We start from the raw sequence: 20,203 nt of genomic DNA, 5'->3' as shown, positions 1-20,203 counted from the left end.
ACTTTGGGCTTATCATTATCGTGTAACAAATGGGCCGGGCAACCCATGGTCCAGCCGGGCCAAAACCCAAGCTATAAATAAAAAAGGACCGCCCAAGCGGTGGGGATCCTATCATTTCACGCATTTTACTCACTTTGTTTACTCTCGCTTGCTCTCGATATTGGTTAGCCTTAGTCTGCGATTCCATACCGGAACACATCTCAATTTCAACAACAAATCCGTTTAATTTTTTCTTCGCTTTTTTTTTTCCAGTTTTCGCATAGTCATCATCAATGGAGGCAGCAATTGATGTGTTACCACCTAAACGCCCCGCCCCAAGTGGTATTCTTCATTCCCTTCTCCAAAGTTTTTATCTTTTTCATTTTTTGTTCAATTTTTGGTTAATTATTTTCCTTAATGCTGATGACCAGTTACATGCCACTCTATGCCACTGTATTGTGTGTTTTTTTTTCAGCTGCATTTTCCTTTCCTTGCTCTCTAGTCAATTGTTTTCTCTTAATTTTGGCTTAATTGCACTTTTGCTCCCTGATCTTTCATCTTTGTGCGATTTACCTCCCTCATCTTTAAAATGAGCGAATTCCCTCCCTCTTCTATTAATATGTGTGATTTAGGCCCTTCCGTTAGTTAGCCGTCCAATTGCTAACGGTGGTTGCTATTTTCACCCCCCCTTTTACTAACCACACCCCCTTATCATAAATAAAAATAAAAAAATAAAAAATAAACGAAATAAATTAAATAAAATTAATAGAAAATAAAAAAAATTATAAATTAAAAAAAACTGAAAAAATATTTTTATAAAAATCAAAGAAAAAATAATAAAATAAATGAAATAAGTTAAATACAATTAATAGAAAATGAAAAAATATTTTTATAAAATCAAAGAAAAAACTGAATTTTTTTTTATAAAAATCAAAGAAAAAAATGTTTTTATAAAATCAAAGAAAATAACATATTTTTTTTAATTGAAGATAGAAATTTAAAAATAAAATAAAAGAAGAATTTGTTTCTATTTGCACCACCTACACTAAATTAAAAATAATTATTCTTTTATTTTATTTTTAAATTTCTATCTTCAACTAAAAAAATATTTTATTTTCTTTGATTTTATAAAAACATTTTTTTCTTTGATTTTTATAAAAATATTTTTTTCAGTTTTTTTTTTGATTTTATAAAAATGTTTTTTCATTTTCTATTATTTGTATTTAACTTATTTCATTTATTTTACTATTTTTTCTTTGATTTTTATAAAAATATTTTTTTAGTTTTTTTTTATTTTCTATTAATTGTATTTAATTTATTTCTTTTATTTTTTTATTTTTTGGCTTAATTGCACTTTTGCCCCCTGATCTTTCACCTCTGTGCGATTTACCTCCATTTTATTATTTTTTTTTATTTTTATTTCTGATATGGGGGTGTGGTTAGTAAAAGGGAGGGTGAAAATAGTAACCGCCGTTAGTAATTGGACGGCTAACTAACGGAAGGGCCTAAATCGCACATATTAATAGAAGAGAGAGGAAATTCGCTCATTTTAAAGATGAGGGAGGTAAATCGCACAAAGGTGAAAGATCAGGGAGCAAAAGTGCAATTAAGCCCTGAATTTTTGTTGTGCATGTTAAAGTTGTGTCCTTTTGACTTGTTCAATTCTGTTTTCTGATCAAACAATGCTTTGATGATATAATGTAATTTTGTGGCATTTGTATCTGTAATTTGTTTGCAAGTTGCAGCCTTTTTTTGTTACTGAGTGTGCTTGAAGGGTGGAATGAGATTGCCGACCGGTACTGCTCTAGCCATGGTTTGGTTATTTACTGATTGGGGTGGTGGTGGGGTGCCTGCAGAGACAATCTGATTTAGATGAGTATCAGAGTGGAATTGGGGGTGGGGGAGGGCTTAGAAGTGATCATACTCGGAGTAATGCCCTTAGAGTGTTTGAATTAGAGGGGTAGGGTTTGAGAATCAAATGTTATGGAATGATGTGTTAGGTGCTGAATTGAATGGTGAATCCGAACATTTTATTTTTAATAAGTTTATTTTGTTTGGTGAGCTGCTGAATGAAGTTGAAACTGCATTAGTCTATGTAGGATCACATTTAAGTCTAGCTGAATTGTACAAGTCTTAAGAATATTTGCTTTTGCTGGTCTACTTGTATTTCGTTTCCTCAGGATGCATGCATTTAGGTGGTTATATGGATTATGGAATTGCTTAATATTCAGTATATAATGCTTGCAAGGGATATCTGTAGTTGCTGAATATAGTTTCTGTCATCTCTCCAATTAATAAATTTTTCTATTTATTCATGTCTTTCAAATTGTTTAATTTTCAGTTTATTTGCAGCAAAAAAATACATTTATGGATGTTAGTATCATATAGATGTTGACAAACTTCATTTTCTGAAACCAGGAATTTCTCCCCAGGGACATAAAAGACTGAAACTATCTAGTGATAGTCTGCCATACTCAGCACATGATAAATCTGTACCAGAGGCACCTGCAAATGTTGAAGACTTCAGCAATCCATTTGCGATCTCTGATTTTTTAAATCGTTTAGAAATTGGAAAATTTGGAAGTGTCACAAAGGACATAGAGGCCCTTATAACCCGAAAAATGCAAGTACTGGGCCCTTTCTTTGCAAAGTTTCCTAAACTTGTTACTCAATCATTAAAAGTGGTTGTGAACCACGATGAAGAAAGTAATAAGTTGGAAAATAAAAAAGGCACCATCATGTCACATGATAAAGTAATAGATTTGGAAGAGGAGCGCACTAAAAAGGATGCTTCTTCAGCACAGGCTGTTGTGATTATTGATTCGGATGAGGAAGATGATAGGGACAAAAATTCTTCTCTTCCATTTAATGAAGTTATGTTTCCGAACTCACTCCAATCTCCTGCATTGAGGATGATGGTAAGTTCTTCTGGTTTTGTGATTCTTGAAATATGCGAGCTCTGTGAGCTTTTATTTGGATTAGTGGCATGTTTTCTCCTAGGATGATTTGTAGGAACTTTAGTATTTCATTTTAACACATGTGGCAGAAGATTATAAATATATCATTGGCTCTTTCTTGATTTATTATTTGTCCCTTAATTGTTATTTTAAAAATATATTGCCCTTTTATTTTCATAAGTATAAAGCATAATCTTCTGGCTTTTTAGGGTTAATTATGTAATTTATATATCCATCGTCCATATATGACTCATTCTATCCGTTTTAACTCTTTGAATTATTATGTGTGCCATTATATATAACTTACCAACATACATCTTTGGCTTTATTCTGTAAAAATAGAGGTATTATTGCAGGGCCTAAATGTTGCTTTTAGCTGTTGCAGAAGGTTTCTCCACTGAACCATGTACATGTTTTAAGCTCTTTACCCAATATTTGTAATAAATACAGAGATCTGATCACCATTCTACAGAATTCTGAAAGTTATCTGATTTTATTTAACCACATTAAAGTTTCTTCTTTGTGTAAAAGGCTCATATGATTGAAATGCAGCATTAGAAAAAATTACTGTGTTGAAGAGTCAAGTGAAATTTTGAAGCATTCTAAATTCCTTGCTATCTCAACACTGCATAGTTCTCTTAAAAATAAGTGCTTAATTTCTAGTGCCATGGCGTAATTCTATGTTAGATCTTTATAAGTTTCACCGAAGTCTGACATTTTGCCTCAAGTGTCCCAATTTTGTAATTGTTGGTTGTCTTGGTAAACTTAAATGTTTCTATACTATATAAAGTTTCCTGTACCTTTGGTGATAAGTTTGGTAGTCATGAAAATGATGATACAAAAAATAAAAATCATGGACATATTTGGATTTATGTTTTTCTAAATGGTTTGCTATTTCTGTCTTCCTTTTTAATTCTTTACTCGTAATATGCACACCCTTAATGTTGAAACATGAATAGTGGGTATTAATGTATTAGTTTATATGGAGTTTTCAATTTCTTTGTCAGAGCATAATCTGTCAATATTCTTCATATAGATTATCAGATGTGTGTTTTGGTAGATTCCTTTGCAACATTCTGTATATTTGGACTGAAATTTGTTGCTATATTTCATGAGAAGATGCTGCTACGTCTTTCATGTTTCCTTTTCATTTTTTAATGCAAGTTGGTTCACTGACATGCTTAATTATTCGCTGTGCAACAATTCTTTATAGGGGTATCGTGCTCCCATTGCTTACCATGGAGAAAGTGAAGATCTCAAATTTGAGCCAACTCGAGCTGCTAAAGATAAGACTCAGAGAGATAAAGGTGTTTATGTTGGTGTACAGGAGGAAGATGAGGTTGATACTGAAGATGATGGACTTGATGATATTTGGAGGGAAATGTCAATGGCCGTAGAATGTTCGAAGGTATGTTTACTTTAACTTGTTTTCACATTTCAGTAAGAATAGCTTTCTTTGTCAATTCGCTATATCTTCTACTCATCGGTTCCTTCTTTCATGTCATTTCATTGGTACTTGTACTAGGATGCTTCTGTGAATCCTCCACCTGAGGAAGAAGTTGAAAAAGAAGACGACTGTGATCATTCTTTTGTTTTAAAAGATGATCTTGGTTATGTTTGTCGTGTTTGTGGTGTCATTGACCGAGGAATTGAAACCATATTTGAGTTCCAGTACAAGGTTAGACTCTTGTCTCAATGTTAATGATTTTTATGTTATAAATCTTGGTCATAAAATAGTTAGTGTGAAATTGAGTTTTTTAAGTATGCGGCTTGAAATTAGATTTGTAGATTGAATGTTTGACTCAGGACATAACAATGCTTAAATTAAAACAGTTAGAAATGTGTTCCGAAAACTCTTCTGATAGTTTATGGTTTCCTCTACCTCTTTTGTGGGAAAATAGGTGATTTGTTTGATTCAACTTCATAAAGCACTCAAGAACTTCTTTACTAAACCATAATAATATAATAGCAGGCAGGACATTTTTATTATTTGGGCTCAATTTCTTTGTAAAAAATTGCCTAGTTCATAATTCTGTATGTTCTGGACTAAAACATGAGATGTCTTATAGCTGGGGACAGCGAGTGATCAAAAATGATTTTTTATTCTTATTTTCTTATTGAAGGTTAAAAGGAGCACAAGAACTTACATGGCTGATTCATGGAATGCCAAAGCAAAAGTTGATGTATATGGAGTTAATATTGCCGAAGATGACATCATGTTTACTGAAATTTCAGCACATCCTAGGCATATGAAGCAAATGAAGTCTCATCAAATTGAAGGGTTCAATTTTCTCGTCAGAAACCTCGTAGGTGACAATCCTGGGGGCTGCATCTTGGCCCATGCTCCAGGATCTGGGAAGACATTCATGATAATCAGTTTCATGCAGAGTTTTCTAGGAAAGTACCCAAATGCTAGACCTCTGGTGGTGCTTCCCAAGGGAATACTATCTACTTGGAAAAAGGAGTTTCAGACATGGCAAGTGGAGGACATACCACTTTACGATTTTTACACTGTGAAGGCAGACAGTAGATCACAGCAGTTGGAAGTTTTGAAACAATGGGTGGAATGCAAGAGCATCCTTTTCTTGGGCTACAAGCAGTTCTCTTCAATTGTCTGTGATAATAGTACTAACAGCATATCAATATCTTGCCAAGATATATTGCTTAAGGTACCTTCAATTCTCATTTTAGATGAAGGACATAATCCGCGGAATGAGAATACCGATATGGTGCAATCCCTTGCAAAGGTAAAAACACCTAGAAAAGTTGTACTGTCAGGTACCTTGTATCAAAACCATGTGAAGGAGGTATTTAATATTTTGAATCTGGTTCGGCCAAAGTTTCTTAGGATGGAAACATCTAGGCCTATTGTCAAGCGCATTCACAGTAGAGTACATATATCGGGCAAGAAATCTTTCTATGATTTGGTGGAGGACACTTTGCAGAAGGACCCAGATTTCAAAAGGAAAATAGCTGTTATTCAAGATTTGCGTGAGATGACGAGTAAGGTACTTCACTATTACAAAGGAGATTTTCTTGATGAGCTTCCTGGTCTGGTTGATTTTACTGTGTTGCTTAAGCTGACCCCAAGACAGAAGCATGAAACTGGGAAATTAAAGAATATATCTAGAAAGTTCAAGGTATCTTCTATGGGCAGTGCGCTGTATCTTCACCCTAGATTGATACCTGTTGCGGATAAATGTGGTGAAAACTCTGTATCTGACCAAATGGTGGATGATTTAATAGAGAAGTTGGATGTGAAAGATGGAGTGAAGTCGAAATTCTTTATGAACATTCTAAACTTGTGTGAATCATCCAACGAGAAGCTTCTAGTGTTCAGCCAATATCTCTTACCTTTGAAATATTTAGAGAGGTTAGTTATGAAATGGAAAGGTTGGAGTTTTGGGAAAGAAATCTTCGGAATCTCAGGGGAATCTAGCTCTGAGCAAAGGGAGTGGTCCATGAACAAATTCAACAATTCGCCTGATGCTAAAATCTTCTTTGGCTCAATCAAGGCTTGTGGAGAGGGCATATCATTGGTTGGGGCATCCCGAGTACTCATTTTGGATGTTCATCTGAACCCATCAGTTACTCGTCAAGCTATTGGTCGTGCATTCCGACCAGGACAGACAAAGAAGGTCTTTGTGTATCGATTGATAGCTGCTGATTCTCCGGAAGAGGACGATCACATTACTTGTTTCAAGAAGGAATTGATTTCAAAGATGTGGTTTGAGTGGAATGAGTACTGTGGTGATAGAGCCTTCCAAGTTGAGACCGTTAGTGTCAATGAATGTGGTGATGAGTTCCTTGAGACTCCAATGTTAGGAGAAGATGTAAAAGCTTTGTATAAAAGGTTTGAGACCACTCTTCGTTCCTTTTTGCACATCTTATAACAATCATGCTGTTCTTCTTCACTAATACTGGTTTTATTTGTATGTCAGGTAAACTGTTGGCATTCAGATTCAGTGGACTTGGATAGCAAATGTTGACTGCATTTATGGTACACATTTTTACCACTGTATTTGTTGATAGTAAACAATGTAGTCTGTAGAGAGTAGCCTAATTGACTTAGTTGTCTTTGCTCTTTGTACACATGTGATCCATCTTCCTCACTCGTGTGAGTGGAGAGATGTACAGAGTATTAAACTTTCTTGACTTGTTATAATTGCAGCAATACTTGTAGTCTTTTATTTCTGTTGCATCAGGTTATCTGGTTGAGATGCTAATACTAATATTGCTTTCCTTCAGCAGATATAAGTAGTCAAAATAATTAACTCAGTTTAAATTGAGATTACTGTACTGTGTTGATGCTCATACAATATGTGATTTCAGCTCGTTGGCTGAATGAAAAAAATAAAACTTGCTAGCAGGATGCATTTGCTTGCTGGATACAATGTGTTAAGTCTTTTAGGTGTCTTATTTGGGTCCCACAGCAGCCCAAAAGTCCTGGAGCTCACAGCGTTTAAACTTGTGATCGAGGTGGTTAATCTGTGTGAAAGTTTGTGCTTTTTTGTTTTTCTGACATTTTTCCCCTTCTACTTATTTATCAGTATGATTTGGGGTATTGGGTTGCTTCAATGGGTTCAATCTGTTATTTCTTATAGGTTTATGTTTGGTGATTCATTAGAAAAATTTAGCTTTTTGGTTTAATTCAAACTGGGTTGTGGTGGTTTTGATATGCAATTGTGCTTTGACTGGTTGTTCAGAATCTCAGATAGTTTGGAAAAAATGGTTTTGAATTTCACCTGGATTCTGAGGTTACTAATGTATGGTTGCAAGAGATGAACTAGTTGATGAAGGGATTGGAAGTGTAGATTTTGGTGACATTAGTTGGGATATTGAGAAGACCATGGTCAATCTCCTGTGGTAGTAGAAAATAAATGATACTACTTAGTACTTAGCTACTGTTACAAAAATTTATCAGTGGTAGACTGGTAGTTTATTTAATCTAAGAGCTTCGGGTTTGGCGGGTTTTCCTAATGGCTAATGCATGTTTGTATATGGCTTGGCTTCTGTTGAGGTGTTTGGATTTGTCTTTATTGCATCCCTGGCTGAGAGAGCTGTCATGTGAACTTTCCTTAAAAATAAATGCTGAATTTTTTTCAACCTTGTTCAAAATGTTTCTAAGTAGGTTTCCTTAATTGGAAATTTGGAATTGTTTTATTTAATTTTTACTCTTGGGAATGCTATTTATTTATGTGCGCTGTAATAGATTTTGCAATTCAACTCGCCCTCGTAAGGAGAAGAGATTTACCTACGTGTTGAATGATTCTGATGGCACAAAGGTGAACTCGTGATTTCTTTATTTTAAGAACAGTCAAGTTTCTTGCTTGCTTCTAGTAGTTGTATTTTTTATCCCTATGAAATTTTTTTTGTTGATATTGGCCTCTAAAGCTGTTAACTAGTTTAGACTAATTGGGTTGTTGTTAAATAAACGCATGTAAATTTGCTTTTGAAAGTTGTTAACAGTATATGGCCGATTTACATGTTAAAAACCTATCATTTGAAAATAAATTTGATGTAATAATCTTCCGAGGACGAAGTTGATGTTATAATAAACTTTACAAGGACCGAAATGGAAATATAAATTTTAGCATTATTCCCTTTCAAGTTTCAACAGTAGAGTCATGGACCCTTTTGTGGGTTGCATATTTCCCCTTTAGTTTGTTATCCAATAGTTTCATTTATGGTTCGTATAGTACTTGACTTCTTTCAGCCAGATAAATGCACAACTTTTTTTTTTTTTTGGACAAAAGTGTATGGAATAAAACTCAAAAGGTTGTCAAACGACACTTACAACATGCGAGAATAAATCTCTGAGAGCTACCACAATGCACACAATCATAAGAAAATAAAGAGCAAGCATGCCTACTCAGCTGAAACAATCAGCATTAAACATGATGTAAAAACCCTTGAGGCAAACAAAAGCCCCACATTTTATTAGTCAAAGTTTGCTTTCTCTTTTCTTCTTGACTTAAATCTCGTAGTTTCAACATTTACACTCAACTGAGTATTGGGGAAATTGTTGAAGGATGCTGTTAGTTTAAAGGATTCAGAATGGGATTAATTTGATGTTAAATTAAACACCAAGTTGTGGTTGGAAAATTGGCTCTAGCCCGGAGGTTTGTGTTCTGGAAGAGCCACCATGGGAGGTGGAAACTCTTGTCCTTAGGCACTCTTTGTTAGCGCGTTAGTTTCTTGCACATCTCTCACTCCGGAACCAAAACAAATGGCTTCTCTTTGTATTCATGTTGTCAAATTTCTTGCATGACATAAATAAAATAAAATAAAATAAAACACAAGAATATGATCTAACAATACTTGATTAGGCACAATTATATTCTCTACAAACTTCAAACATATGCATGTACAACCTATTATGAGTAAAATGTATAAAGCATATTATAGCTCCCACTTTTCAAGTCAATGAACATTTTCTTGTAAAGAAGAAAATTCACTTAAGTTTAAACTTAAGCATATTCTCATGGATAAAAGTTCATATCCATCATGGCAAAAGATCATCATTTTATAGGTATCTACCATTTTGAAGATTTATAATTCAACTTTTAAAACATCTTATCTGGCCATTTATCAAGAAAGATTATGATATGAAATTGAGAGTAAACACACAATTAAACTTATCAAATGGGCAATATTTATTTAGTCAAAGGATTTTAAACCATATGAATATAAACTCCTTTGTGGAGGAGCATATACCATATACAACAGTTTCAGAAAATTTGACACCTATTACCATATACCATATACCATACGAGTATATTTTGCTGTTGAGTTTTCAAACTATTGAAGGTGTTACTCCTGATTTATTTTTATATGTATTGCTTTAATGTAATGCTTTTACTCATAATTTCTGAATTATATGTTCTTCATTGATGCAATGAAGCTGATTCCGTTTTTGAAATTTGTACTCAAATACGAATTGATAGATGTCCTTGATTAGATTAGGGAAATTTTTAGTTATGGTGCTATTTAAAGCAATATAGGATGCTTGGTGACACTGCAATTGCTGTACATCCTGAAGATGGAAGATACAAGCAATTTCATGGGAAGATTGCTGTTCATCCATTTAACGGCAGAAAACTTCCTTTAATTTGTGATGTTGTTCTTGTTGATCAAGAATTTGGGACGGGTGCTGTTAAGGTATTGTCTATATTTATGGCTGAAAGTTCCGTTGAAATTATTTTCAAGTGATATTGTACATGTTATGTTACTTTTTTATTCCTTGCAGATTACACCCGCCCATGATGCAAATGATTTTGAGGTGGGAAAACGTCACAACCTTGAATTCATTAATGTTTTCACTGATGATGGCAAGATAAATTCTAATGGAGGCTCTGAATTTTTGGGCATGCCACGTTTTAAAGTTCGAGAAGTCGTAAAAGAAGCCTTTGAAAAGAAGGTATTGTTGTAGAATTCTATGTTATGAAATCTTTGGTGCGTAGGCAACAAATGTTATTGTTAGGTGACAACTTTGTTTGGAAAGTACGGATGCATCTGTGTGGAATCTGTTGTTGGACATATAATATATTAATTATCTCAGTTTCCAATTCAGTCAGTAGATCAATATTGTATTCCTCGAATATACTCACTAGTTGGTACTAGTGCTTATTTTAGATCGATGCTGGGCCACCCACTGCTGTCCAAAAATGAACATTGCCTTGCTGATTTTCGGTGCGTAAAAAATCAGTCCAGATGTCCAAAAAGATATTTGATGAGAGATTTCCCTGTTTAATTATATTTCATATTTGCTTCCTTATTTCGTTAGTCTTTGGAGTCTATTATTAGTAGAAATAAGGGCTTGCGTATTGTTTTTTTTGTAACATTAATATTACATTTTATTAGTCAAAGTTTGCTTTCTCTTTTCTTCTTGACTTAAATCTCGTAGTTTCAACATTTACACTCAACTGAGTATTGGGAAAATTGTTGAAGGATGCTGTTAGTTTAAAGGATTCAGAATGGGATTAATTTGATGTTAAATTAAACACCAAGTTGTGGTTGGAAAATTGGCTCTAGCCCGGAGGTTTGTGTTCTGGAAGAGCCACCATGGGAGGTGGAAACTCTTGTCCTTAGACACTCTTTGTTAGCGCGTTAGTTTTTCCGATGTACCAAATAAAAAATTCTTCTCATGTGCCTTCTTGCTTTTATTATTTTACAAAATTAACATGTCTTAATTCGGGGCAACGTTTTGCAGATGGCTAGAAAATATACGTGATTGGTGCATTTCACGTCAGCTATGGTGGGGTCACCAAATACCTGCATCTGCATGGTATGTCACTTTAGAGGGTGACGTACTGCAAGAATTTGGCGCTTACAATGATCATTGGGTAGTGGCAAGAAACCAAGAGGAGGGATGTTCTCGATCCATTGTTTTCTTCTGGTTTTTTCCGTTAACTGTGCTGGGATGGTCTGATGACACCGAAGACCTGAAGGCATTCTATCCAACATCTGTTTTGGAAACTGGCCATGATATCCTATTTTTCTGGGTTGCTCGGATGGTGATGTTAGGAATGAAGTTGGGTGGTGACTTTCCTTTTAGAAAGGTGAGATTACTATATTGTGCTGATCATTTGGGTAGAGCTTTATACTGGCACATGCATAATGATTTCTCTTGTGATATTTAGAGTTGTTCTCAACTTCTCATATAGTAAATATGAACTGAGTTATCCTCATGCGTGCGTTAGATTTTTTGTTTTCTTTAGTATAACATATGAAGAGATGAGGATTAAAGATCCTCTATTGAACTTCACAGGGATATCAAAGAAAACATCAATGAAATATTCTCTGATCATTCCGTCATGCATGCTTAAGACATTTTGATCAATGGGCTTCTCACGGTGTATTTACAATCTTATGCAGATTTATTTGCACCCAATGATTCGCGCTGCACATGGGCGCAAGATGTCCAAGTTTTTGGGGAATGTTATTGTGCACAAAAGGTTAGAAGATGGTAATCTAGACCCCAGAGAACTAGCTATTGCCATAGAGAGTCAGAAGAAGGACTTTCCCACTGGTACTGAGGAATGTGGTGCTGATGCTCTCCGTTTTGCACTAGTCTCATATACAGCTCAGGTGTCAATCTCATACCAATGTTTATCTGACTTTCTTTAACTCTCACCAATTTAGGTAACTTTTCTGATGTTTTAATTCATTTCAGTCCGACAAAATTAACCTAGATATTCAAAGGGTGGTTTGGTATCGCCAGTGGTGTAATAAACTGTGGAATGCTGTTCGATTTTGCTATGAGCAAGCTCGGAGATGTTTATGTTCCTCCTGCAATTTTGAATCCAGATATTCTCCCATTCTGCTGCCAGTGGATACTCTCTGTTGAATAAAACCATATCCAAAACAGTGAATTCTCTAGAATCATCTGAGTTCTCACAAGCTGCCACTGCTGTATATTCATGGTGGCTGTATCAATTGTGTGATGTATTTATTGAAGCCATCAAGCCTTACTTTACTGGTGGTAATGGTCTCAAGTATGCTTCTGAAAGACGCTTTGCACAAGATACTTTGTGGTTTTGTCTGGACAATGGGCTGAGGTCGCTTCATCCCTTTTGTCACGTAAGAATTGTGGCAGCGCCTTCCTTCGTACAATGAATGTAAGAGAGCAGAATCTATCATGATATGTGACTATCCGTCAACTGTAGAGGTTGGTTTACGATTTTCAGGAATAAAAAGTATTTCTGTTTATCCTCCCCAACACAGCTCATCTAAACTTTTGTGAAGTGCTAAAGTAAGGTTGTATCTACCCTTGGACTTCTGACTACTTAAAAAAATTCAGTGGTGGAAACAGCCTTACCTTCTCACTTACTCATAAATTCACTTTAAAGGAGCTAATCCAAATGGTTTGTTATGTTAAACATACTTTGACTATCATGAGTATTACTTTTTTTTTTGGTTTGTTTTTTTAATTAACTTATTTTATTTATCTCAGAGTTGGAACAATGAACAGGTGGAGAATGAGATGGACCTGGTTGAGTCTACTGTTAAGTCTCTCAGGTCACTGGCAAAAGAAAGACGTGACAGGTAAGCAACATTTGCTGTCCCACTACTCTCAGGTTTCTTCTCTGTTTTGTTTTTATTTTAGGGTTTGGGGGAGAAGGGGATGAGGAACTCTACTAGTTAAAAAGAGAGATTTGCTTGAATGAGGATAAGAATGTTCTATGATACCCAAACAACAAGACCAAGGAAATAGAACATCGAACATTTGGGAAGCTGTGACCTCTGTATAGTCTAATATGTTTTACTGATTCCACAATTGACACTTTCTAGGCGGGCGGCTTTTGTTCTCTGTCGAACTCCGGTGGTTGCAGAGATTATGAATAGCCATCAACTGGAGATTGTAACACTAGCTAATCTATCCTCATTGACTGTAAGTTGGAGAAGTTGCTGTTTGTGTTCTCTTATAATGCATTTATGTAGTTTGTTTTCTCGATTTTGTCATGAATTATGCATCTCATGTTCACTTCACTTGATTGTAAATTTGTAATGATGTTATGATTTGCAGATCATTGAAAATGAAGCTGTTCCATCTGGATATGATGATGCTGTTGTAAATGAAAGCCTTTCTTTTTATGTAGAGCTTCAAGGAACTAGTTCTGCAGGAAGCAAAGAAGAAGAGGATAGATGAGCTGAACAAGTATGTTTATCTCATCCTGTTCATTAGAGTACATTTTCATTAGGATAGATGTGCTAGTAGTAAAGACTAAATTTGAATGATAAAGTTGCAATGACCTTTTTTTAGCATATAACCTTTTACTCAATTTGAATTGCTTAAAGATTGGTGTTTATATTATACAGGCAAATAGAAAGATAGAGAAATATTAAGGCGTGACACCATGTCGGTACCGTTTCCTAGTTAAACGACACGTCGTTCCCAGCCATTCTCAATTATCTTTTTAGGAATTTCTTGTATGTTTTTTCTTTATTTAGAGTCTGTACATTAAACAAGTTTGTTAGTTTTTTTTTTTACATCGAAAGGATTATTTTTTAAATTTGTAGTAGTATTACTATTTTCTTAAAATTTAAAATATTGGATATTTATATTATATGCAATTTTTAATTTAACAAATTACGAGTATTACAATCCATCCGTGATAAATTGGACTGTAAAACGTCTCGTAGGTATTTCAAGTAAATTAACACTCTAATGACGGTTGCCTTTGGTAGTGAGTGTGAAATTGACAATCATAAAATTCATTAGTTAATTAAATTATAAGTTGGGTTTTTTATAATTAAATTATAAATTGGTGGATTCGAATTTGTTTTTGAAGTAATTTCTGAGGCTTATTTGATTGTGCTTTATTTTAATATTTTTATTTGCTTGCTTTCTTTCCATGTAATTTTTTTTGTAGCCATTGATTTTGAAATGAAAATTAATTTTAAAGAAGTTTTTGATTTGCAAAATCAATTATGATAAAATAAATTGAAAGTTGGAGCTGAGATGACATTTGTTTTAATGTAGGTAATGGAATATTGTTTTAATTAGTGGTTGTTCATTTGGAATTGTGTTGTATAGTTCTTTTTAAAATAGAGTCAATTTTCCGTATTAAATATTACTTCTAGTAATTTTGTGGTTGAATTCTTCCCTGGTTCAACTCTTATGAGGAAAATAAAGATTTGTTTTATATTCTAGTCTAAGAAAAGGAAATTTGATATGGTATCTATGTGTCTCATTAAGTTATTACTCGGTTAATTCACCATTTATTACTAGGTTAAATCCCCATTGTTATTATTTAAATGGGTTTATATAATAATTTTTTTTACTTTTTAATATTTGTAAGTAGTAGTCTCACTAGTCACTATGAGAGTTTTTGTTGCTGTTGAATTTAAACATTTGACCTACTCACGTGCTGTATATCTGATGTTTACATGCTCCATCTGAAAAGGGAATAAAAGATGTTCCGGATGCGTGGAACCACTCTATCAGTCTATCCATTTGTCTCCAGGACAACTACATAGTGCTATAGATTTTGCCAATTAGCAGTTCAACATAACAAATAAGAATATGATCATACACTAAAATAATTTCATCTAAGAATCTTTCATCAACAATACTTCTTAGAAGAAATCTTATATACCAATACATATTTTCTGGTTGTACTCATTATGAACTTAAAAGTTTCAAGACTAATGAAATTCAGTCTCAGACATGGATGTTAGTTGAATTAGTGTACTGTGCAATGAACCATATTCAAAATTTGGGACTCCAACTCTGCACTTGAATTCTCAACAGTTCATTGGTCCCATCACAACCTACAAACCTTTTGTTATCTCCAAAAAAAGTATAAAGTAGACAATTTTCAATTTTTTTTCAAAATTCTTGAGTTTTTAAGGTGTTATCTTATGGAATGAGTCATGAAATCTAATTTATTTTTTTAGTTTCATGGTATGGTGAAAGAGAGCTTTAATCAAACTTTCTCAGGCCAAAATTTGTGCAAATTTTGGAGTGTTGGTGAATTTTTTTTATTTTTAGTCAAAATTCTTGAGTTTTAAAGGTATTGCCCATGGAATGAGTGACGAAATCCAAAAAAATTAATTTTTCCGAGTTTTATCGTATGATGAAGGGTAGCTTTAACCAAACTTTCTTAGGTTAAAATTTGTGCAAATTTTGCAGTGTTAGTGGAAATTTTCAATTTTTTGTCAAAATTCGTGAGTTTTAAAGGTGTTAGCCCATAGATTGAGTTGTGAAATCCTTAAAAATTGAAAATTTTGAGTTTCATGGTATGATGAAGGGAGGCTTTAACTAAATTTTACTCAGGATTTAAACGTTATGATTTTTTTTTAGTATTGGTGTAGGTTTTTAATTTTTTAGACGTAATTCTCAAGTTTTAAAGGTGTTAGCCAATGGAATGAGTGACGAAATCCAAAAAAAATAAATTTTTTGAGTTTCATCGTATGATTAAGGGGAACTTCAACTAAACTTTCTCTGGCAAAAAAATTGTGTAAATTTTAGAGTGTTGGTGGAAATTTTCAAATTTTGGTTGAAATTCTTGAGTTTTAAAGGTATAATAATCTCTTGGAATGAGTGGCGAAATCCAAAAAATTAAATTTTTCGAGTTTCATCGAATGATAAAGGGGGCTTAACCAAACTTTTTCAGGCTAAAATTTGTGCAAATTTTGGAGTGTTGGTGAAAATTTTCAATTTTTGGTCCAAATTCGTGAGTTTTAAAGGTTTAGTCCATGGATTAAGTTGTGAAATCCAAAAAATAAATTAAATTTTTGAGTTTCATGGTATGATGATGAGAGACTTTAACTAAACATTCTAAGGATAAATATTTTGAATTTTTTTGAGTATTGGTGTAAATTTTAAATTTTTAGGCGAAATTCTTGACTTTTAAAGGTAGCTCATGGAATGAGTAACGAAATTAAAAAAAATTAATTTTTTCGAGTTTCATTGTATGATAAAGGGAAACTTTAACCAAACATCTATTTTCAATACAATGACAATTCATGATTTCAGATCTCAAGAATTCATAATTTGAAAATAGGTGACTTTGGGCATACCCACAACATCTTGGCAAGACTAAAAACTTCACCCCAAATTGCCCACGTCTCATAGTAATGAAGGGAATACATGCTCCATAGGTTCAATATCAAATCCTTAAAGACTGCAAAACCTAGCTTCCTTAAGTTCCACGCCCTATATAGTAAGTTCAATTTTGCTACCACTTGATTTCGCCTGACCATCCACACACACACACAGATATTGGAGCGAACAAATTTCACTACACATTTTGATATGTTCAAATCAATCGGCCCAAAGATTCTTAACTCAATAATTGCACAAAGAAATTTACATAAAACGTTTCGCTGCTCTCCAACGCCCATCAAATTTATCTTTCTTGTCGATGCCTGAAATCGCAACATTAATAGCATTCATCATCTCATCAAATTGCTCCTATTCCGACGATGCCGACTGACGACAAAAGGGAATGTCTCATACCCACATTCTAGAACCCTCCAAGTTCATAAAGATCGAAACATACGCGTAAGTATATAATTACAATCACCACTATTAATTTCTCAATAAATGGTGTTAATAACTTACTTTACCCATAACCAAACAAGCAAGGTCTAGACTTTTTTCCCACTCTTCTATTACGCCTAACATCTTCCCCTACCTTAGCCAATCACTTTCCAAGTTCACGATTTGAACTTTACAAGCTACGTCATCCCATTAGACATCATTTTGACAAAAAAAAACTAAATAAAATAGATATTGCAATGCAATTTATGTCTTTCCATTTCTGGGGCACTTTGCCCTGGGAATTGGCTTCGGATGGGCTTACGAAGCTGAGGTTAAAGCAATTCTATATGGATTACAATTCTGCCAACAATTTCTCTTTAAGAATGTAATCATGGAAAGCAAATCTACAACAACAATCGAGTGGGTAACTCTAGAGACAAAAGGCCGGGGAAGTTGATAAATGAATTGAACCAAATTGATCTGCTAATGAAAGAGATCAATTGCATGGAAATAAGGCACGCTTACAGAGAAGGTAGCATAGTAGCAGACACTATCTTGCAAACAAAGGTTGTGAAAGATCAGACCCTATTTGGGTGCTTCTAGAGGATAAAAGGGAATCATAAAGGGTCAAGATAACCCCTTATCATGCTAGTGATTGTTCTGATTTGCAGCTGGCTAATCAGTTTTTGAGGTGGCTTATCAACACATATTGAACACATCTAACATGGGATTGGCACGAGCTGAAAATTCCATTCTGCACATATAACTTATCTTGAAGGAGCTGCCTAGAATCTGTGCAAATTTACTAATGTCGTGATAAGGAACCTCTCTGATTAGTGGAAATGAATTATACAATGAAGTCTTTTAACCGACCAAAAGAAATGGCTGGATAAGGCTAAATAAACCTCTATGACTGAGGTTAGATAAATTTTAGCAATCAGGATAAATACTTAAATAGAGATAAAATACCGATCTGGACTTTTAACAGTTGGGCACTGCAATTAGTCACTTCCAGCTGTTGGCTAAAGATAAGAAGTGTCAAATTAATTCTCTGAATCGAAATTCAAAACATGATTTCATCCAACAGCTCAGAATGGATAAATGGGAGATATGATTGTGATAGAAAAGAAATAATCACTCCAACATAAAATATGCAAGTAGAGCTAAAATTGGTAAACAAACTGAAGACACACAGCGTTTAAAGGCATGCACCATCAACTGCAAAAACTAAAATGTGCGAGGAACAAAATCAAAGTCCCAAGGAGTGGGGAAAGACTAATCCATAGCTCAGCCATACACATTGGAATTAGAGATTCAAAATCTAAGAAAAAGAAAAACCTTGATACAGAGAGATGCGTTAGAAAGAACACGAACAAGGGTGAGGCAAGGGTTAGTGTTGTGACAAGCTCAGACCACGAAAGGATAAAGTTATAGGGTTCTGTTTCCCTCATCGTGAAGCATAAAACATGGGAATGGTATTAAGAGCCGAAGGAAGAACACAATGACTTATGCATTTATGTTCCTCACAACCATATAGTGCATTGCATAATACATACTGTAAAAACGATTTAAGCCCACAAGATATAAGAAATTGATCGACATAGTTTCCGCCGATCTATATGGGAATTTCATCTTCTTTAGATTTTCTCCATAATTGCAATCACTTCAAAATTCTATCAATTTGAAGATTCCGAACTCTAACCATGAAACAAGTCAATTCAACTGAATGTTAAAAACATCAAATCATAGTATCTTAGAAAACTATCAATGAAATTACAAAACAATTGTTGGACAGTGGGCCAAAAATAAAATCAGAGGAGCTACTTCAGTCATGCTCCTATAAACAACACCAGAATTCCTCAACAGTTACATAAAACAACAATCTCCAAAGTTCTTACCAATCAGAGGAATATCATATTCAAAGAGAAGAAACCGAAAATCCTAAAAACTCTTAAATGCAGATAAATATACACACACAATTATTAATCACTCCACTAGAGAGGATGCATCAGTCTCTTCTTCTAGCCAACCAAATTAATCATGTGTACTCAGACATCACATAAATATGAAATCTAAATATGATAGAAAGAAGAGAACTACACAAGGTGAATAGAACCAACAACCAGTAATACATATAACTAAGAGAGGAAGAGTGAGGTTCCCCAAATAAATCAAGCCTCATTTTATAATATTCGAGAAATGAGATCAAAAGTCGTTAAAAAACCATAATAAATAGTAAAAGTAAGAATACAAAGACTCTTACAATAAATAAAAAATAGAAAGACTCTACAATGGTGAAACTGAACTCTCATGGTAAATATGCATATAATGCCAACTACCCGGCCTCATGATCTTAGGATAATCCAACTTGCCATTCAATGCGTTATACGTGACTAATTGTAAGTAGAGACGATCATAATCCACCTCCATCAAAACTAAGCCATTTTCTGAAATGCACAAGGGGCGAATGTGAAGAAAAACACCAATGGGCCCTGGAATCTTGCAACGAGGGATCAAAATCAATTTAGTCCAAGACTCTTGAATGCCATACATATTCATCAACCACAGAACACAATGCATATCATTTAAGTAACACAAACAAAGACAATTGTTCAAGACTTCAATATTGTTGGGGAGGTCACGATCCACATGGTGAGCAAGAGGTAGCAATACTTCACCATAAGTCTCCTTCTCCAGATCAAAGGAAATAATACGATCTCTTTCTCCAACCAACCAATTAAGAGTACCACTACCACTACTCACAAATTTTCCTACTCTATCCCACCAATGCAGCGGTGGTTCACAAGGCGGGAAAGTCTGAATTGTTGTCCAAGATTTAGTACCAAAGGTATGGAGTTTGGTGATAAAATCATAAGTAATTAGCACTTTGTACTTGTTGTTAACTTGATCATAACCGAAACCATACATTGCCATTGTCATTGGGATCCGCTGATTCATGAGACCAAGAAGTGGCGATCTTTTGGATGCCAATTTGGTAAAAGGGTTCCTCAATTTGAAAAAACCTAAATCATCACATAAACACAGCAACCCATTGCATGACCCTAAAATAAGATTATACCTGCGTTCCACCCTGAAGCTAGAGGTTTCCGAAGGGGCTATTAGGTCGTTTTGGCTTTCGCACAGTGACTGCAAAGAACATGTTGTTATTTCTCTCCAATCAGTGTGAGTCATACAGGCCAATCGTTGGTCGGAGCATGAGATGCGAGAGTAGTTCTTGACGAATTGGGGACTGGAAATTAGGGTTTTCCATGATTTG

The 20,203-nt window shown here is 34.4% G+C and overlaps 2 protein-coding genes and 1 pseudogene across 2 annotated transcripts; 2 read left to right on the top strand and 1 right to left on the bottom strand.

Annotated features, from left to right (window-relative positions):
* The first annotated feature begins 272 nt into the window (after positions 1-272).
* Positions 273-7,122, top strand: LOC130719963 (protein CHROMATIN REMODELING 35-like). The gene is made up of 6 exons (XM_057570552.1): positions 273-321; positions 2,398-2,897; positions 4,150-4,344; positions 4,462-4,614; positions 5,060-6,789; positions 6,878-7,122. Exons 1-6 carry the CDS (start codon positions 273-275, stop codon positions 6,879-6,881), a joined length of 2,631 nt encoding a protein of 876 aa, XP_057426535.1. The 3' UTR covers positions 6,882-7,122.
* A 2,819-nt stretch (positions 7,123-9,941) lies between these two features.
* LOC130719962 (valine--tRNA ligase, mitochondrial 1-like) lies at positions 9,942-13,773 on the top strand (annotated as a pseudogene).
* Positions 13,774-19,212: 5,439 nt separating this feature from the next.
* Positions 19,213-19,860, bottom strand: LOC130719961 (F-box protein CPR1-like). The gene has a single exon (XM_057570551.1). The coding sequence runs from the start codon at positions 19,858-19,860 to the stop codon at positions 19,213-19,215; it is 648 nt and encodes a 215-aa protein (XP_057426534.1).
* Between the last annotated feature and the right edge of the window lie 343 nt (positions 19,861-20,203).

This window comes from Lotus japonicus, chromosome 5, assembly GCF_012489685.1.
Source record: "Lotus japonicus ecotype B-129 chromosome 5, LjGifu_v1.2".
NCBI lineage: Eukaryota > Viridiplantae > Streptophyta > Magnoliopsida > Fabales > Fabaceae > Lotus > Lotus japonicus.
This window is presented reverse-complemented; position numbering and strand designations above follow the sequence as displayed.